Raw genomic sequence first — 21,047 nt, 5'->3', positions numbered from 1 at the left:
CACCTTGGATGAGCTACTAATAAACAACTTCTTATCAAATGGACAACTGATAGATCTTGTTTACTATGGACATATTAATGGACAATTTGGAATAGTATTCTGTAAAAAGATGAGACCAAAGGTTAGCACTTTTTAAAAATGCATATCAAAGGACTGAATTTGACATTTAAATAGTAAAAGAAGAAAAGTTCCTGGTGCATTTGCATATTGAAAACTGAGTAGAGTTCTGGTCCTTCAATTCCAAAAAGAACAAGCAAAATCAAGAAATAAATCTACACAGAGATTCCAAAAAATATTTTGGGGAAGTAGGTGACCTATTCACTGCTTTTTCTGTACTCACACATACAAATGAGAGAGACTGAACCTATTCTACAGCTGTTTCTAACATTTATTATATCTTATAAAGCATACTGCGATCATTAGGGAATTCCCTATGGAGATTAATGTAACTATTTTTCATGACTGAATGAAGAGATTTTCAGGGGTTTTTGTGAAGAAATAGTATTTTTTTTTCATCCCCATTTCTGGACCTTCAATGAAAAAAAATTCTTAATAGCCCCCAAATTCTAGACTATTTAATTTGCAGATTAAAGACAACACACAGCAGAAAATAGGCTATAGAAAAATATATATAACATATAATACATATTGCTATAATATTTACTATTATATACATTTATAATTTTTATATAAAGGTATATATAATTTATATATAGAAAGGTGATAAACTGTGACAGAAAATATTGAAAGACCAAAATAAAAAAAAACACTTTTAAAACTGTGAGCAAAAAGACCAAATAATCCCATGGGAGTTTCTTACTACCTCCTGCTTGAACTGGTCACAAGAAAGTGCGAAGAGGATGAGGGCATACGCTGTTCCAGTCCCAGGTATGCCACGTTCCCAACTTCATTCCAAGACAAACCTCTACCTCCAAACCAAGACTATTAAATGTCTAAGAGTCCAAGATTATTCTCCTTCTCACTTTCCTCTGCTCAGTCTACAGCCATAATCAGATCTTCCTATGCAGTTGCTACAAGGGAAGGCTTAGATACGTTACCTTTCACGTCACACGATCTCTCCCCACAAACAACTCCAATGTTTAGCCTCGTAAAAGCTATAGCATGATGAATTTATATGACATAACAACAACAAAAAAAAAAATTATCAAAATAAAGGTCGAGTTGTTTCTTAGGCAGAAGAGGTGGAGTTGCGAGGGTGGGCAGAAGAAAGGAAAAAAAGCCCAGAAGACATTCCTTGGGTTGAATAGATTTTGTCTACATGTTGGTCACCTATTCAGTTACTCCTCAGAATACAACAACATCTGAGTTGAAATTCTGAATTCAAAATTTTATTTACAGATTTTGCAACTCAATTTTTTTCTTTGATTCCAGGAGAAAAGAATTAAAAATGCTTGGGAAAGCACAAGACCATTGCATTTGTTATAATAGCTGAAAAAGAAACTAATTAATGATCCAACAGAATTTTAACATATCTATTTAATTTTAACAAATTTTAACATGCATATCTCAATTTTGAAAAAGATTTGTCCATCTGTGAAGCATCGTCTTCGCACATGAAGACAAGAAGCAACAGGAGTGCTTTAATTACACCACAATTTAATTAACTTGCCTCATGAAACAGTCAAGCAATAAATAACATCACACAAATGACCACTCTCTCCTTGAATATTTGCATCTTTTTGGAGTGGAACCAACAGCCCTTCTGCCTTCAGCCTGTGCCTGTACCCATTGCTGCAATTTCACCTGCACAACTTATCTGACCCTTCAGGTAGGACCAGCAAAAAAAGGAATTTTTTTCACTGTGTTCCATCACTGAAGCACTGTTACTTTTTAATGGGTTATGTAGGGCCCCTGATTTAGATTTATTTCCTTTCCAGTTTATTAGGGAATGCAATCTCTTGTTCATGAGCTTCTAAGCTTGTCAACTCGTAAACAGCCTATGAACACCGAGCTTGCTGTCTGCATTCCAATGTTCTTACAGCCACGCCTTGCAGTGGCCAGCCAACTAAAGAACACTTGGCCACTCCTTAGTATGACTCATGTCAGCTTTTTAGGGCAGATGCGTGTGCACCTTGAAAAGGTCAAAAATTTGTCCTTGAAGTGCTGCAGCAAAATCTTTACACAATAATAACTATTATACAAGATATTTAATAGGAATTTCAGAGGGCATTTTCCTGGCTGCCAGTCAGGGCAAGAGAGGTATTAGCTACCCATGGGCATGAGTCTCTTGAAACACCAACTCAGACTGGGTGCCCCATTTAGTGAGTTACACAAGTACAGGTCTGGTTTTGTCCTGTCCAGTTTAACGCAGGCTTTCATTTGCTCAGGAGAGGTTGAGTCTCTCCTTCCACTTCCTAGTGTTCCATTACCAATCTGTATGATCATTATTGAATAAAGAAAAAAAACACCCAGCTGAAAAATTACTTTAATGAAGTTTTAGTGTCTGGCATAGTTTGAACAAGTTAGACTCCTCAGTTGAAAAACTCAGACTTTTCAGTGAAGTGTTACTTTAGTACATATATCCTTAGTACCCAAGAAGTATATACAATGTACCATATGTATAACTACAGAAATGCACATTAAATCACTTAATTTTTTAACAGTATTTTAGGAAGAGAAAATATAATTAGTATTAAAAGATAGAACTTGTGTACCTCATGTTTTCAGCTGAATCCTCTGGCATTGGAGCAACAGTTTGGACAGCTGGCAGATTTTTGCTGGTAGCACCATTCACAAAGCTGGATGACGAAGAGGAAGAAGAAGATCCTGAGTCTACTGCACCTGTCCCCCAAAAAACACAAACCTTAATTCAGTCTTAAGAAACAAAACTTTAAATAGTCCTTGTATTATTAATCTACTTCTAAGTATGGAAATAATGCTATTTATTCTAACATAGTGAAAACCTTTCCATTGGAGTATCATAAAAATTAATACCTTGACTTTGCTGGTATAAAAACAATAAGCTTGAAATCTATTGAAAATCAGGCAAAATATATCCTTACCTCATTTCCATTATTCCCAAATTATATTCCAAAGTTGAAAATAATTTTACATCATCCTGTAAAGCAAGATCTTTCTAAAATAAAGGTATATTTAAGATGAGCTTGAGTTGAGAATAGAATTTTAAATATTTCTTAAAAAAAATTATATATGCATACTTGACTGCCCAGTTGCAACTACAGGCAGAAAAAAAAATAGAAATTAAAAAATGACAGGGAAGATAGAAAACGTTTATCACTTCAGGAAGTAATGGGGGAAATTAGTGCCTGGGGAGTATTAAGACTATAATTACAATTTTTCTGTTTCCTTCCTTGAGTCAAGGAGAATTGTAAGATCTTAAAAGTAAGAAGGGCAGTGGGGGTATCATTTCAATGGGTTGTGAACAGCTGCCCAGAAAAAAAGATGCACACAGAGCATACATTTATACTTTAAGTGATCTGGGTCAGAGCTAAGGGCTAAACTTAGCCTCTAAATGCCAATCTATCATGTTTGCTGAAACGGCACTGTGAGTTCAGCCTCTCTGAAGCAAACCAGCAAAGGCTCAGAGAGGCCATGAAGAGCCAGAGTGCTGTGATAAATGCTGTCCCTGTTCTGCATAGCCCTTCTGCAACACATCACTGCAAAAGAGGTAGCTACAAACAGTCTTGTAGTTGGAGTTCAAAGCCTGAGGGACTGCGATGCTACCCGAGAAGAGGCTGACAGGCAACAAGATTTATCCAAGTTAGCATTGAGGGGTGAATAACCCCAGTTTAGAGATCAATGGCCATTTTCAGAAATGATAATTGTTAACTCCCTCTTTCTGGTCAGTTTTAGCAGTTGATACATCATTGTCCTTTGCATTACACAGGTATATATTACTTTTCAGTTTCCTGCAGAGATCTACAAAGCAGTTATGGTTTCTTGACTGCTTAAGTAGTCAGGCAGCAGTGAAGTAGAGGTCAAATGCTGCTAAGTGTGAAAAATACTCTGTCAGCAGGAATTATTATTTTTTTTTTTTAATTTGCCTTTAGATTTTTTTTTATTGATAAAAGAATTAAGGTAAATATTGGAAATTTAAGTAGCTCATTTAAGAACATTTACATTCAAAATAGTATCAAAATGCAGTAGGATTTACTGGGCTTGCTGACACTAAAGTAGCTGGTGAGGTTCAGGATTTAGATTAGGAACTGATATAGGCTCTTTTTTTAATAATGGGATTGGGAGATGGATTGTGGCTTACACTGTGTGTTCTGGCTTGGATGAAATACAAATTCTAAATGTACCCAAACATACTGAGAAACACAAAAATATAAGGTAGGTTATCTCTCCCAATCACAGCAACTTAACTGAGAATAGGATATCTTAAAAAAGATTAAGCCTTCACATATATATATATGTCTCTGTGTGTGCATTTGTGTATTTATACACTTGTTTTTATTCATGAATGCATAGGGAATACATATTTTTATTGTTTATTCCCTTTTCCTTCCAAAGTAAAATTTTCTTCATTAAGGCTGTTTAAAAATGCAGTTGCTAAGTTGTTCAACCAGCTAGGCTTCCAGAAGGTCAAAGAACTATTAGATTAACATAGAAGTAAGAATCAGGATATGAATTACAGAAATCCAGCCTAAAAACTATAAAGCCAGTTTCTTACATAAAAAGATGAAGGAAGAAAACCTATCTCCCCAAAGACGCATTCACAGCACTAAAGGACTTCGGTAACATACATCTCATTAAATTGTGACAGTGACATTGACTGTGATGGCAATGGCAGATGGAATGTAAACACTGACTGCAACCAATGAATAACTGAAAAAAACCACCTTTCACATAAGTCCAGCACAGAATACACCCTATAGACATAACTGTATTCCTAGAGTATCTGTAACATACTGTAAAAACAACTGTAAATAGGTTTGGGGGGACATCTAGTGTTTCTAAAAAATTGCATTCTGTTTCTTTTTTATCATAGCAAAATAACAAAAAAAAAGGTGCTGTTCAATTAAATTCTCTAGACTACTTTAAAATCATGAATAACATAGATATTTCATAGATTACAAGTATATAAACCGAAAAGATTTTAGATACTTTGTCCATATGTCTCAAAAATTGACATACATGAGTCACTGTTTTGACTACCATAGGCATAACTTAATTAAAAATGGCAAAACAAGTATTTTAATCTAATATATATTTAAATATTTTCAATGTGATACTAATTTTTTTAAACTGTCACTAATATGTCTAGCATTTCTAAAATGTTAATATAAAACTCAAATCTTCAAAAGTTTAAATCTTCATATAAATCTTTACTACAGAATTCAGTACATATATAGCTCTAATTAAACCACATACTTGCTGAAATTCCATTCAAGCAATACTTTTTAATCAATCAAGCTAATCTACAGATTAGGATCAAAAAAAAATTTCATTAAAAAAAAGAAACTGTAAGATCTGTCAAAAAAAGGAGCCTTCAATTCACAGTGAATGTACCATGGCTTCTGCAATACCTTACTGTCCTCTACTAAGTACAGTACTGGGGAAATTACTGATTTTAAAAAGCAATTACTTACAAACAAGAGCTACTACATTCCAGCCAAAATAGTTCAGATCTTTAATCAGTGAAAAGACTGAAAGTTTACTACTATTCAGTATCATTTGGAAAACAAGGTTTCCAGTGTAGGATATTTTTTGCATGACATAAGAATACCTAAAAGGAAATCCATTCAAGATTAACAGAAGTGTCTACACAAATGGAACTGTTCAGAAAAGTGATAACATTATTCAGAGTATTCATTCCTCCCATATGCCTCAGGAAAATTAGATTTTAAGGTTTTGGTTAGGGGTTTTTTTTTTTTTTTTTTTTTTTTTAATTATTGTTAGCAAAATCAAAGTTCTATTACCAGGCATTAAAGGTAATCTGCAAAAGGAAAGAAAGAAAGAAAAAAAAAGAGTGTCTTTGTATTACTCCATAAAGCAGAAGGATGCCCAAAGCATCCCTCTCTATTTGCTGCAACCCCAGAGAGATTTTCACATTCTCAACCCTTGACTGAAGTTATGATATCCTTGGAGAGCTCTTCTCTCAAGTGCTTTTCCTTATTTTAGAAAGAAAACAGACTATAGCCAGACATTTCAAAGGAGTTTAAGTAACTATCAGTTTCACTCAGTAAGGATTCATTTCTCAATGGAAACCAGTCTCCACAGTCAACAGGCTCCTTCATGACAGAGAATCCCATTACTACTATTATAAATAATTTAAAAAGAAGTTCTAATCCTCCTTCTATAGGTCACAATAAACAATTACTGATAAGACGTGAATTCAGTTAAATTAAGTAGTTTCTTACTAAAAAAAATCCAAAAAGAGCATAATTTTAACTGACAAACAGTAATTGTCCAAAATATTCACCCTCTACAATCTACGGTATGTTTATTAAGTAGCTACTTGTCTTTACTTTCTTTGATACATAGGGAGGGATAATTGGTATGTATCACATAAACATCCTCCACTGCAGAGCACTGGAAAAGTTAACTCATTTCAATTCTAAACTATACTTATAAAACAATATTGAGGCTATTTATTAACTTTTTTAAGGCTGTACAAGTCCAATGTGCACTATCAAAGATTTGAAATATAGACCAAGAGAAAACACTGTTTCTAATAAAGGCCAAGGTTTACTCTTTCCAGGCTTTATTTTGGAATTACAAAAACAGCAACACAAAGATGATTAAAAAACAAAACACCACTGAAGGTAATGAAACAAAAAGAAAGACAAAATGAGGGTCACAAGAATATTTAAGGACAATACCTGTTGTATTAATCATACTTTTTGGTGTAGCTCCTGTTGCAGCAAATATATTAGGTGTACTACCCGGTGGCAGTCCGCTCCCAGCTGTGGCAGCTCCAACGGTGGTAACAGCCAGACTACCCGGAGGGGGTTTCTTCACTGGTACAACCACACTCCTGTGGAAAAAGAAACAGCAGATTACTAAAATTGTACCACAGAGCCAGGAAGAACTTTTGACTGTGATGGGTTTAGGCTGTTTTATGATGGCACTGCTGAGAAACACATAATACTGCAAATTTTGTTAACCTGAAATATGATAAAACTCTATTAACAGGCCCAAAAACCATACTTTTATCCTTATTCTGCAGCTTCATGTAATTCTGAGTAACCTAATTTATCCTTCAGCCCCCACAAAATGGAAAGACTTCACCACTTCAATATGTTGAGAACACTGCTATCAACAGTGTAACACCGTAATGTGTTCTAGATTTGCAGACATTAGCTGTCAGAAATTATGCCAGAAGTCTATATGCATGCAGTCATGAAAACTGTGAATTTGTTGATCTTAATGAAGTTACCTAAGATAACAATTTTTTTTGCGTTTCATCTGCACATTTGAGTATAATAAGTTACTCCTCACTACCATGAACATACCAATCTTTCAAACAGCGGCGACTAAGAAACACAATTTTAGATTCAGCCTTCTTTCATCCTGATCTTAATGAATAGCACAATGTACATTGAACAGAAAAAATGTAACACAATAAATACTTTCTTTCACAGTATTGATATTGCTAAGGTTTAAAAAGCATCTTGAGAATTTGAAGCTTTTAAGAAGAGAACAGGGCTTTCATACAAAAAGTGCAACGTAATATCAAATACAAGCAGATAACACTGCACTCAAACAAACACTTTTTAACCTAATCTTAAATCACACTCGGGGTTTTTTAGGTGTGAAGACTTGCTCTTTGGAGACAATATTTTTTCAACACTGGGCAGTTCTCATAGTGCAAGCAATTATATTTACATTTTTCTTTTTAGTATTTCCATTTATCTATAAAACCCTCTTCTCCTTAAAAGTTTGTTTCAGTGGCAAACCTGAGTGAAAAACAAACCTGAAACAAATCATATTTGTATAATATTGAACAATATCTTTTCATCATTATGTACATTTTCTGTTTAAGCACATACACTTTAAAATTAATCATTGTGATAAAAAAAGAGCAAGAAAGGGCAATTATTTAGGGTGATGAGGCCACATTTTGCTCAAGAGCTTCCTTCAGTAACTGTTAAGTTACACTTTTGTGTGAATATGACGGTGTATAATGAATCATAGGGTGTGGCACAGTGTTCCTATATATATAGATTCTCCGTCTCCCCAGATTTTAAAGACTGGTGGTGACAGTGTATAGAACAATCCATAAGCTTTTTTTCCTCACTCTCTTTAGAGGGCTCACATTCTGCATTCTGAACAACAGTTTTACCCCTACCCTGAAGCACTTTCTGTTCGAGAGGTAAGTCTAGGCAGTCAATGGGTTTTTGTCTCAGTTCATTGACATTAGGAGGAGATGAGTTTGAACAATGCAATAGCTATTGATTAAGGCAAGTGACCCTAAAATAATTGCTTTTGTCTGTAGTTAATAATCTTACAATCATTGCTCATATGAAGTGTTTACATAGCAGCAGCTACAGCTGAACAAAGCTGAGTCTACAGGGGTTAGATTAATCTGCTCCATAACACCATGATATTTCCTAAATTTAGCCCAAACCTACATATAAAGATCTCTATTTCAATTAATACTTCAAACAAATATTTGAATTTGGGTTATAATACTGAATGAGTACTCAAAAGCAAAGTCCTTGTAGTGTCATAGAAACAAGAGAAGAAATTAGGACTTGTTTCTTAAGGGGGAGTGTTTCCCAATTATATTAATTTCAAAAGGAAACTACTGTCATTACCCACCACCTTTGTAGAGAATTGCAATAGAAAGGGTGAATGAAGAATGAATGGGAATATTTGTATGCTGGGGGCACAAGAAGGAAAGACACAAGAGGAAAAGGCATTTTAGACTGGCCTATTTTAAGGGCACGTGGATTAACAGGTCGTCAAGACCACAGGCAAATGCATAGCTTCACAAGCTAATCTGACCTTGCAGACAATACCTTTGAAGACTGATGACTCAAAGAATTTAGGAAGGACAGAGAGACTGCTGGCAGGTCCATAAAGGTAAAAAAAGGCATATCCAAAAACTGGAAAGAGTGGCCAACATAGGAAGAGCCCAGGAAATGTGAGGAATACTTGACAGCTGTCATCCCATGCTCTCCATGCCATTGGAGCAGATCCTGGACCTCTTATCTGTATGCAAGCAGGAAGGATGCCTGACTGCTGAACAGTCTCCTTAGACACACATTCACTCCAGTGTTTGAAAATGTGAGAGTGTGTAAATGAAACACATATATTTTGGTTCGGGTTTTATTTTAAGAAAAACAATTTTTCCCTCATATAAAGTCTGGTATTAGTATCTGCTAAATTGCCAATACAATTGCTGCAGAAGTATTTCCTATTTTCCTGCTACTTTTCTAAAGATGATGCTAAATTCAAGGTCTTCCTCCTTATATTCAAACAAGTCAGTGGTCTTTCAGAGTGTCCAAAAGATCACCTAACTTTCCATGGCAAAGACCACATATGTCAGCTTTACTTCTCAGTTGTAACAGGATCAGTTTGATTTGGAAGAGGCCCTTAAGAGTCATCTAGTCCAACCCCTAAATGTACCAACCTGCTATAAAGGTAAAGATTCTTTCCTTATGAGTGTAGTTTAGGACTGAAATACAGCTCCTATGGCAAGAAGGACAATCCTTCTCAGATCCCACAAATATAACGCTCTACACATGGTTGGCATTGTTTTGTATGTCTAAATCACCACATTAAGATAGGTCAGGTGCTATTAAATAACAAATTAGCAAGAAATATAAAGATGTATCTCTCTACCATAAGAATAGGGAAAAGCAGAGAGACAGCATCATCCCAGACTGAAAGAAAATGCAGCTTTCTGACATGTCATACATGGTGACCTTGTCAAAATGTCTCATTCCTACTGATAAAACAAAATACAGTGAGTGAATACAGAATAACATCCAGACGAAGCAGACAGAAAAACTGTATGAACAATACAACAGAGTGGTCAAAAATGTGCAAAACAATAAGAGGGACAGCAGAACAAGAAAGGTAAAAGAGAATGACTGCCCTTCAAGTAAAGAAAGTCTTCTTTTAACCAATCTAACCGCTCCAACAGAACATACAGTGAAAACTAGCAAATAAAAACAAACCAGACTTATGGAACAAGTATTATACTTGAGCATAACACGATTTGGGGAATGAATTTACTATGATAGATGCCTAACATGTATCTGTCAGGCATTCAGGTTTTCCTTTCATGAAGGCACAGAAATCTACAGACTAGAAGAAAAGGTTACATACACTTCCGTATTTCATTTTAGGCCTTGTTTTGTACAACGTATTTCAGACCTCCTAAATGTTCCAACACAGCTGTCTGAATCACGCCATCATGATCTCAAATGATCCCAAATGATTTAGTCAGCAAAAACTTAGCAGTAATTGTCTGTATCAACTGATTTTATTTCTGTGTTCATTGGGTGATTTACAACTCTAAATATAACTCCTAATCACTGTTCTGTTACTCTATGAGTGTCCTTTACCAGTTTTAAACCTGAGGCTGAAGTCATAGTAATTCATATCATGCTTAAGATGAGTGTTGTTGATTCAACCCACATACTACTTATGCATTGCTGGTTCATTAAAAAACCTCAGCAAATAGCTACAGGATTCTTCTGGGGTTTAGAAATTTGCATGAAATAACTAGATAGAAAATAATACCATTAACGCATTGAACTGCAAAAAGAGAAAATGGAAATTAAAAAAAAAAACCACCACCTTCTCAAATTGACTTTACTTAAATATTTAGCTACACAGTGCTGGTGACAGACAAATCAGGTTATACAGCTCTATATTTTCTCTCTTTCTCTGTGATTCACATTCTGTATCTCTTCTCCATTTTAGAATTTAAAGGCTTTCCAACTTAATCACCATGGTCAACATAAAGGTCAGAGATAAGCCTTCAATACTGGATGTCTTGAGCTACCTATCTGAGCAGCAGCAATTAAATTAGAATCACTTTACTCTCTTGTGGTATATGTGAAACCTCTTAAGGCTGAATTAATATTCTTGCTCCTCCTCTCCTCCCCCACAGCAGCAGAAAGCATGAGGATTTTTCAAGTGCTCTTCAAAAAGCAGCACAGATTTCAGGCAAGTTTTTCATAGAATTGCTCTGTGTCAAACAGCAACTTCAGAGGTTTCAGAAGAAATCACATTAGAAAGTGGGTGTCAATTTGTCTGCTATATTACATGCTACCTTGTTCCTACAGCTAGATTAATTTAGTCTCTTAAAAGAAAGCATATTATTTCCTCTCTAAAAGTTATTGATATTGGCCATATCTCTGTACATATCTAGTCCTTCATGAAACATTTATACTGTTGTTTACCCCCTGTTCTTTCCAATTTCAACCCAGAGACTCCGACCTGAGCCTGTAATGTTACCATGTGCTAAAACCACATTCTGAATCCTACTTTAAACACCCTTCTGTTAGGCTGACTGCATTAAGATAAGATACATCTGATAACAAGGAGGAAAGGTCTAACTCAGAGTAAACATCAAAGAGAAGAAAAAATGGATTAAAATATTGTGAGGAATGTACATGAGTTTTAGAAGAGATATGGAAGGCTCACAGAAGGATATAATCTTTGGGACTTATGCAAATGAAATATTAGTGCTGAATGTCCATGTATTATGGATTCTTTCAATCATTTGATACCACATATGCACCAAAAACTCCATATCTTAAAGAACATGAAATGATCTTAATCTACTAAATGTAAATCGCTCATTTCTAACTAGAAGAAAGAGAATCATCTCAGGTGCGGTTTGAGGACAAGGAGATGAAGATCACTGATCCTCACACTTGGATCAAGCAGAGGAGTAAGTATTTATTCACAAAGGAATTCCATCCTTTGCATTCAGGATAAATTAGCAGAAGCATATAAAATAATGCAAAATATTGACAAGAAATAAGGAAAAATTTGAAAGATAAAAAAGCTAATTATTAAGAAAGACTAATGGTCTTGGCTAAGCAAAGAAATGGGAAATACTGGAAGTTTAATAAGTTTGAAGAAAGTGAATAGAATATAAGTGAACATTTGATGTATTAAATGTCAGGAATATCATCAAATATAGAAAAAACCCCCAAGAAACAATCAGTAAGAGGTATAAATGAGTATGGGTGAGGAACCTAATCCTGTACATATGTTGGGAAAAAAAAAAAAAAGTAAAGCTAAAATGCTGCAATCAGTCCTGTAAAAGGAGGTATATACAGGTAAACAGCAAGACAAAAATCCAGTACAATTTTCATCTATATAGCCAGTGAATTATATTAGAGAGTAGGGAGATGATGATTTCTTCTCATCAGCTTCAGGCCAGCTATACCTACAGTTCCATGGATATGAATATGAAAAGACTCACACAGGTGATAAGAAGAGTTTTGAAAGAGCTACCTGAGTATAGATTGCTAAATGATAGCCATGGGGAACATGATTACAGCTTGATGAAAATAAATTGAGGGTTAATGTATCCAATTTTGGTTGACTTGAACCTATTTATAAATTTAGGATGATTTTGTTTCTAAACAAACAGCTAAGGCAGCAATGAGCTTTCCCTTTGTTTTTTCCTTATTTTATTTACTAAGTGAGTGACTAAGGCATTCTCTAGGAATACAGACAATACAACTTCAGCTCTCTTCTCTGTCTAACAGGACCTGAAACCATACCTCATTCTCTGGAGTGTATTTTTACTGCTACCTTAGAAAAATATATTCTAGAGAGAGAAGCTGTCGAGTATTTTTTTCGGACCAGTTCCCACTGCACAAAGGTAATGAAAATTACCTTGAGTGAACTGGAACCAGATGAGTCCTTTAATTCACACACCACAGATTAGGTTTTTCATTCATATGTTCACACACTACTGTGATACCCAAAGTAATGGGGAATGCAGTGCCTAAGAACAGACAACACCTGTACCTGTCCCTTCTTGATTCATGGGAAAGGTGCTCTATTTTTCCTCAATTATTTGTAATTAACTTAAAAAAATAACCATTTTTGTTGGGAGAAGACTAAAATGTATTTTTCCATAAGTAATTTTTAATATGATTTATGAATGAATGAATGAAGGAAGGAAATGAAATATGAATGAAAAATGAAATCTATTTTTCAGCAATCGTATTTTGGAGAATCTAATGACTCTAACAGAAATATGACCTCCTATTTAAATGACGTAGCAGACCAGTGTGTACCAATGATATCCCAAAGGTGGGAAGCCACACAAGAGATAAATATTGAACCTCTCTATTTTAACCTTCAGTGCATCTTCTCTCACAGTTCTTGTCTTTTCCCATTGTTAGTTACTATAAAAGAAAAAAAAAAAAAAGGAAAAAAGAACACCCCACCCTTGTATTCTAGCAAAAGACATAGATTCTCTGAGTAGTCCTTTTAAATATAGCATACATACATAAAACTAAACACATTTTTGAAAACCACCTGTCTCTTTTACTGGGAAGGACATGTATGAGACCTGACTGGATTTCACAAGTTGTCCACCTTTTCTACCACCTTTAAAACTGGCCCCAAGGTCCCTCTGTGGGGAAAAAAACCCACCAAAAAAATGCAAAAATCAAAGCTAAAATACTTCAAAAACATGGTCTCCAAAATATTTCCACATATGTTCCTAAATACTTCACCGAGCATGTAAACTAAGCAAACCCATAATCTTCCAATTAATGAAGCGATAATGGATTAAAAGGGAATCACATCTTTAATAGCAGCAAAATTAACAGATCTTTTCATTTCTAGGAACTCAAGATTTTCTGCTTATGCAAGCATGCTTCCCAATTCTAAGAACAGAAAATACATATAAATTACCTCAGTTTGAAAAAAGAAGAAATGAGACACAAAACCACAAGCACTCTCTATTTCAATAATAGCATCCATCTAAGAAATCTCTACTAGAAAAAAAGTAGAGAGGAACAAGTATAAGCTTCAAAATGCAATACTGTGTAGAATCAGTATTCTACAAATTCAAAAACCATAATGATCTAGGTTGCATCTAGTGGGACCAATGCAAATTGACCAAAAAAAAATAGACCCAAGAAATCCCCAAACCCTAAAAATCAATAACAGGTACTAATTTTTGTCAGAAAAAATGAGAAAGCAACAAGGAATTATTGGTGAGTTATGCTCCATTAGTCGCAAACCTAGGTGAAATAACCCTTTGTGTTTGCTTCTAAAAATGTCAACCTGGATGCCATTTTCACAAAATTCAGTCTGACGTTAAAAAACATGTCATAACTTTGAGGATCTGGGCCCCTGTGTCCCAGAAATCTGTTTATATAGCTCATAATGTAATTACAGCTACCTTAAGACAGATGAGGCAGAAGGCAGCAATATATTGAAAACTAATTGAAAAATGCAGTTGTCCAGAAGCACTTGTGGGGAAGAGGTCTCTGAAAAGCTGCTCAAAGCTTCAGAGTTTGAAGTGAAATTTTTGATGTTGTCACTCTCAATCTATTGAAGAGCTGACAGACAATCAAACCCTTCTGGCTGCCTGGCAGCTCATTTTGCTGGCAGGTGGCAAACAATTAGACACACCAATTTGTGCCTCCTGATGACATTAAAGCATGAAACTAAGTTGTATGCAGGGCCTAGTGATTTGTGTGAAAGCATTTCAAAAATAATACTCTTTGCCGTGGCAACTCATTTCAGACTGCCACCTCCCATTACGGCTTTGAGTGGTGAAGACGACAGACTTGAGTTACGTGCGGTGCAAGGCCGCTTCTGTTCAATCCGTCATCAGCGCCCCCTGAGACCTCAATCCCCTCCTTTCATCAATATCACCTCATCATTTACATTCAATAGCACTTGAACTGCTGCATACATTAGCTACACACAGATCCCATTTGATAAAACATGCTGGGCACTTTTTCTGCTTTTATGTTTCATTTATGACTCGCAAATTCTACAGGAGAATACACGGTAGCCTGTTACAAAATCACTCTTATGGACACATTAGCAATGTACAATTAAAAGAACATGCAGAGCAAAACACATCATATTAAATGCAAAAATATAGTTCTCAATTTCAATTCTATTTACAGGAGTTTACTTTACATGGTGTTCACCTTCATCTGTGATCATAATTAAAGAAAATTACCACTGTTCTTTTGCTAGGCACTCAGACATCCAAATGAAAAAAACAAAAATCTAGCCTCACATGGACTAAAAATATCTTCAGATTAATGTGAAAAATACATTTCTCTAACCTAGATTTGCTTATAAATCTGGAATCACTGTGCTTATTTTATAAAACCTGAAACAAATAGAACCTGACAAAACAATACACTCCATTGCTCATGGTTCTCCCTAGGGACAAAAAAGATGACCAATAGTCACCTTGCTCAGTGAAGTACCAAAAGCTGCATAAACTACAGCAAGACAAGATCACTACAGCAAGACAAGATCCTACAGAAATATGCTTTTCAGGCATAGTGTTAGCTTTAAAAAAACCCCAGTTTATCTTATTTAACTGTTATTTTATATTAGTAAACTCAATTTCATTTGCACGAGAAAGTATGGAAACACAATCATCCTGTAATTTTTTTAAAGTTTTTCAACTGTTATTGGGATACTATAAGAAAAAACTGTTCAGAAATCATCACTCGATAAAATTCATGCTACTTTCTCAATTAATACTTTAGTTCATTCTACTATTATATCAATGTACTGTCTTCCTCCTACCCTTTGCTTCATTCCCCATGAAAAGTTATAGGGTCAGGATCTGAATCTGCTCCACCTTTGTAATTTGGAAAAGTGACACCATCACCATCTGTATTTGCCTCCTAAGATTGTCATATTGGTCTAGTAAGTAGTCTGGCAATATGAAAAATCTGTACAGAGAAATATTTGCTTGAACAGTGGGCATCATTCAATAACGCAGCCATGAAATGCAACTGGCTAGCTGAGGACCTGTGGGCGAGGAACTTCAGTATTTTTATCCAGATGCCCACAGGTCAAAAACATTTGTTTAGTTGGAGAAAAGAATGTAACATTTCCTAATCTGCTGGACCTGCCTGAACCTGTTAATTTTCCCCTTATTAGCTGTTGGTTATACTAAAAATCACGATCTACCTCAGTCACCAAAATCACACAGCTGGATCATTTATTTAAGAGAAACAAAAATGATGTAAAAGTGAATTATTTTGCCTGAACTTCCCCCATTACGACTTTTTTCTTTTTTTTTCTGAAGAAGTGAACAATTCCAAAGGCTGACATATACAGTGTATGCTACCAAGATACAAACACAGTGGTGCACTTTGTACAGGAAATCACAAAATTTGGTCAGCAGGGTAACAGGTCAGGGAGAAAACAAACCACTAAACTCACTAGCTCCTGAACTTATTAAGTATTAAATATCTATCAAAACCCATAAACTCTAGGCATGAGGCACTACTAATGATGTTCAAAAGGTACAAGCAGTCACATTGTTGCAAGAACAACTCAGTGGAGGTGCTCACATTAAATATGGGTTATTGCCAACCTGCTGCAGGCCCTTAGAGTTTTTCATGCTTTCTTATAGAGCTATAATTTAGAAGTGCACAGTAAAATTCATGTCTTCAATCACCTTGATGTCAAACTCCCTCTAACAATGACAAAGACATCCTATGAGGTGATATGCTCCTTTTTAATTTAGCTGTCTGGCATTTTGTGAGTCAACCACAGCCTTCTGAATGAAATATTTTTCTTACTAACCCAGGTAGGAATTTAGATAAAGTAACTTTTTTGGTGATTACAGTTGAGGTCTTATAATTTCTACATGTAGCATGATTTTTTATACTGCTTAATGTATAAGAATGCATTCTGGAATGTGGTGGTTCCTTACAGAGGATAAGGAAAAATTCTTAACTGTACAGGAAGAAAAAATATTTTTCACTTCACATTGAAATCAATCTAAAATCAAAATATGCAGACTGATGAACAAAAAAAAAATCATCTTAATGAAAAGGTTGCTAAATGAGCTTTCTCGAGAATGATCTTAAGATGCAAAATATTATTAGAAAGGGATATATTCATTGCTTCTAAGGTATATTTCACTTTTCCTATCTTGATAAAATAATCTTTCTTACAACAGACGCTATTTGATTGCTAATGGAATTATTTCAGAAAAGCAGCCTCAGTACTTACATATAGAGATATAAAAAGACATCAGATTTTTTTATGGACTTTATAATGGAAAAGCACTTCATTTTTATTCTAAAATTCCAACATATCTTCTTGCACTTTTACTGTTTACATTATGTTGAAAACATTGCATATTGTTTTTCTTAAGACTTAATGAATATATTTATGATATTTTTGCAGGTCTTCCGTAAATGCAGATTTCTTTTCCTCATAAATCACAATATAACTCTCTTCTGCCTTAATTTTTCTATTTCCTTCAGTATTTTACTTCCTGTACCTGCCTGATAAACTAATATATACCTTTAAATTTTCAAGACATGTCTTAAATTATCTTAAAGTCTTGATTCCATTTTTAACTTTTTAAAAACATTTTCATGAAGAAACTTAAAGGATGGAAAATACAACCACATCAACACTTGCAAGAATTAGGTCTAAACTCACAGTGGATGGGGCTACACTTCTGGAAGGATGCTGACAATTGCACAACAGCACAATTTCTATGCTCAGGATAACTGAGAGGGACTGGACATTTAAAGGAAAGTATATAAATTAAAAACTAGGAAAAGGTAGCCTAAGAAAAGAAACAAACGATTCTTTGTAGAAATGTTCATGAGTTTAGTTTTAAGCAGTAACTTCTGAGCTTTAACAACTTCTGTCATTTAAAGACCTAAAAGGAAACTGGTTTCTACCATGACCAAGCAAAAATTGGCCATGGTCAAAGCATTTCAGCACCAGAAAACAGTTCAGTGATGGATCCAATTAAGATTTAAGCCTTTGAAAGAATATTCAACTGAGTTCCTGCACAATCTGTTCTATATCAGCAGATATTATACCCTTCCTCCTTCTCACTAAAATGCAGTTTTAAAGAAAAAAAAGATTTTATTGGAAATACATTTCTTTGCAACAGGCTTGTTTTTCAAGTACTTCATAGAGTTTTATTCACTGCTAACAGAGAAAAACAAGGTGAATTACTTTTGTCTATACTACATTGTCTGTTGGTAATGCAGAAAACGAGATGCAGGGTAGTTTTTGACACAGTCTAATACAAACCAGTAGTAGAATAACCTTTTTGAAAAAATAAAACCCCTTCAAACTTCTGAATTACATCAATATAAAATAATGAGTCTAACCATATACCTGTCAAATGAGTGAAACTGCATGGGAAGAATAGCCTGAGCTTCTCTCTTCAGCGCAGGATCTGGGTAAGGGATCGGATCTGGGCCACATTCTGCAATTTCAACAGGGGCTGCCACAAGACTTTTCAATATTTCTTTGACATTGATGCCTTTACTTTGGCTGATACTGGATATTGATGAAGCAGGTTTCAGAATTTCACTGGGGCTTTCTGTTAAGCTCTCCTGAGATTTCTTCACTTCCGATGACAAAGTAGACAACAGCTCACTCATAGCATCAGGACCTGTGCTGGTCTCTAAGTCTGTCCCATTCAAAATACTGGGCATCTGTTCATCTCCAATTCCAGAATCTGTATGAGGAATAGAACTTTCCAGCTGAATATCTTCAACTGGTGTTGGTGTTTCTTTATCTTTGATATTTTCTGGAAATACAGTCGGTGTCTCTGCAGTGAAATAGAGATTATGAACAAAATTAAGTTTTCCCCTAAAAATATGATCATAAGGTTTTATACAAGAGAAATGTGTTAGAAAGACCACAAATCATGGTGTTTTAAACCTTAAAAACTCATTTTACATACAAAACATTTTACCTTCAACAGTTGTTTGGCATATAGACCGACTGGGAAGAGGGAGCCCAAAATCGCATTGTACAAACTCAGTGACATTTAGAAATTATGGCCCACTACTCTCACAGCAAAATACTGCCAGCAAAAACTACATTAAAAATTATAGCCTATCAACTGCAGATCTGTATGATCCTTGAGTCTACTGGAAGAGAAAATTGCAATCACTTATGTCTTCGGATTGCTGTAAAATTTAGTCATTTGTATTGCTGTCATCAAATATTAAGCTTGCATTCAAAAGAAAACTGCTAAACTCTTTGTTTGCTTTGTGTTTTGTTTAAAATGTATATTACACACATTTCTACACACGTATCATCACACTGAATACAGATTTATTTATACATGAATAAAAAAATAGTGTTGTTATTGACCTTTTAGATACCTCTTCTTTTCCAACAAAAGGCAAAATTCTGTAATTCAGGAAAAATTCATGAACAAAATAAATACAGCTTCATAGAGATAGGCAAGTGAAATCTGTTGAGTCTGGAATATTTCCAGATTGAAAAGGACTATACTAATTATATTATATATATATATTATAAATAATATATTAATTACTTCAGCGAAACAGACACAAAAACTTCACTAAATAAGAATAATTTGCTACGTTTAGACAAAAGTTAGCTAGAGCTGGTACTTATATATTCATATATTTGATTAGAGCAAAACAAACTATTTTCAATAACAAAATTATTTTTTAGCTTATTTTAAAACTACATTATTTTCATTAGATTACTTGTCTTGATTATAAAATTTAGCTGCCCTATGTATGAAATAAGAACACTTTTTTAATGGCTCTGATATAGTGGTTTAGGTTTTATGGGAAATATTTTACAATGTATTTGGATGAAGCTCTGATATCACAAAAATGTGCTTCAGCAATGTAACTTTAATAACAATCTCATAACTCACAAACGACTTTTTGGTACAGTCAGGTATAAAATATCTATTTAGCATATGGGCATAAGTGTGGGTACATGCATATGCACATAAAACAAATCTATAAGAGATTATTTATGTGTTTGAACTAATGGCCATGTAAACCTCTGCATATGTACAAGTATTAAGAAAGAACAGAAGAGGCTTTAAAAAAGATGAAGCAGAATCACCTGTTATAAAGGAACACTGTTCTCTTCTTTTAACAGCCACAAACACTGAAGCCACTTCCTCCTCCTTTTTCTCTTAAGTGCCTTAAACACATCTTATCAAATAGATATGAGCTCTTCGTTGTGAAGCAGGAAGTAGAAACTGGATTTATGAGCTGCATCAAATGCATTTAGCATCTGCCAGGTCAGGAAGCAAAAAGATTCGTATCTACTTAGTACTGCCTATATTTGGCACAGAAAGACATCTGATCCACAGAATGATCCTAATGAATTTTCTGCTTGTCTCTTTAAACTCCATCCATGCAAAGACAACACTTCTCAACTGAAGGGAAGATTAGGACTGGACAGCCAGTAAAGCAGGTTGTTGCCCATGAAATGTATGGTGAATAAAATGGCATAAGGCTCCATTATTACGCAAATGAAAAGAGGGCATTGAAAAAAGACGATGGTCCACTACATGGTCAAGTTAGTTACACCCAACCTCAATTTTCATTAAGGTCAACAATGCTGAACAGGAAACTGAAGACAGAAAACCTGATAGAAATACAGTTGTGGAAAGTCATCTACCTTGAGTAAAGCAGAAGTAAGATTTTAACACATTAAATCATAGTAATGAACTGACTCCAGGCCAATTTTGAAAGAAACATCCCTGATATTTCTGGTCTAGTAGCAGGCACTTTTGCTAAACAGATGACTGGAGATAGCAAGACATCAGTGGAGAAAACCATACAAGGTTTCTTGTTTTAAGAGATAGGAAAAAAATTATCTGGACAACTGCAAACCTTTAACAGAAAGCAAGATTTCGGAATTTATTTTGGAGTAAAGAATAGTAATGGAATGCAATGAGACAGATTAAAAAATGGCTTTGTTAAAAGAGCTTTTTAAATACTTATTGTTCAGAGAAAATAAGGGTCAATATAGTAAATTCAGTAAAGCTGGGGTTGTCACAACAGGTTGTAATTTAGTCATGAGACCCTGGAAATTAACAGAATGTGGGAAAAGAAACTGGCTAAGAAAGAGCCATCAGTTACTTTCAGAAGAAA

At 34.8% G+C, this 21,047-nt stretch overlaps 1 protein-coding gene across 4 annotated transcripts in view; it reads right to left on the bottom strand.

Annotated features, from left to right (window-relative positions):
• NBEA (neurobeachin) overlaps positions 1-21,047 on the bottom strand; it is a gene marked incomplete at its 5' end in the record, with an annotated part of 466,147 nt that overhangs the window by 268,655 nt on the left and 176,445 nt on the right. For all 4 annotated transcript variants that reach the window (XM_082279412.1, XM_082279411.1, XM_082279414.1 and 1 more), the window contains 3 exons: positions 2,676-2,802; positions 6,807-6,961; positions 18,280-18,718. In XM_082279412.1, coding sequence (XP_082135538.1) covers positions 2,676-2,802; positions 6,807-6,961; positions 18,280-18,718 — 721 coding nt within the window. The remainder of the gene's footprint in view (positions 1-2,675; positions 2,803-6,806; positions 6,962-18,279; positions 18,719-21,047) is intronic.

Source organism: Coloeus monedula (assembly GCF_965178545.1).
Source record: "Coloeus monedula genome assembly, chromosome: 3".
Classification (NCBI taxonomy): domain Eukaryota; kingdom Metazoa; phylum Chordata; class Aves; order Passeriformes; family Corvidae; genus Coloeus; species Coloeus monedula.
This window is presented reverse-complemented; position numbering and strand designations above follow the sequence as displayed.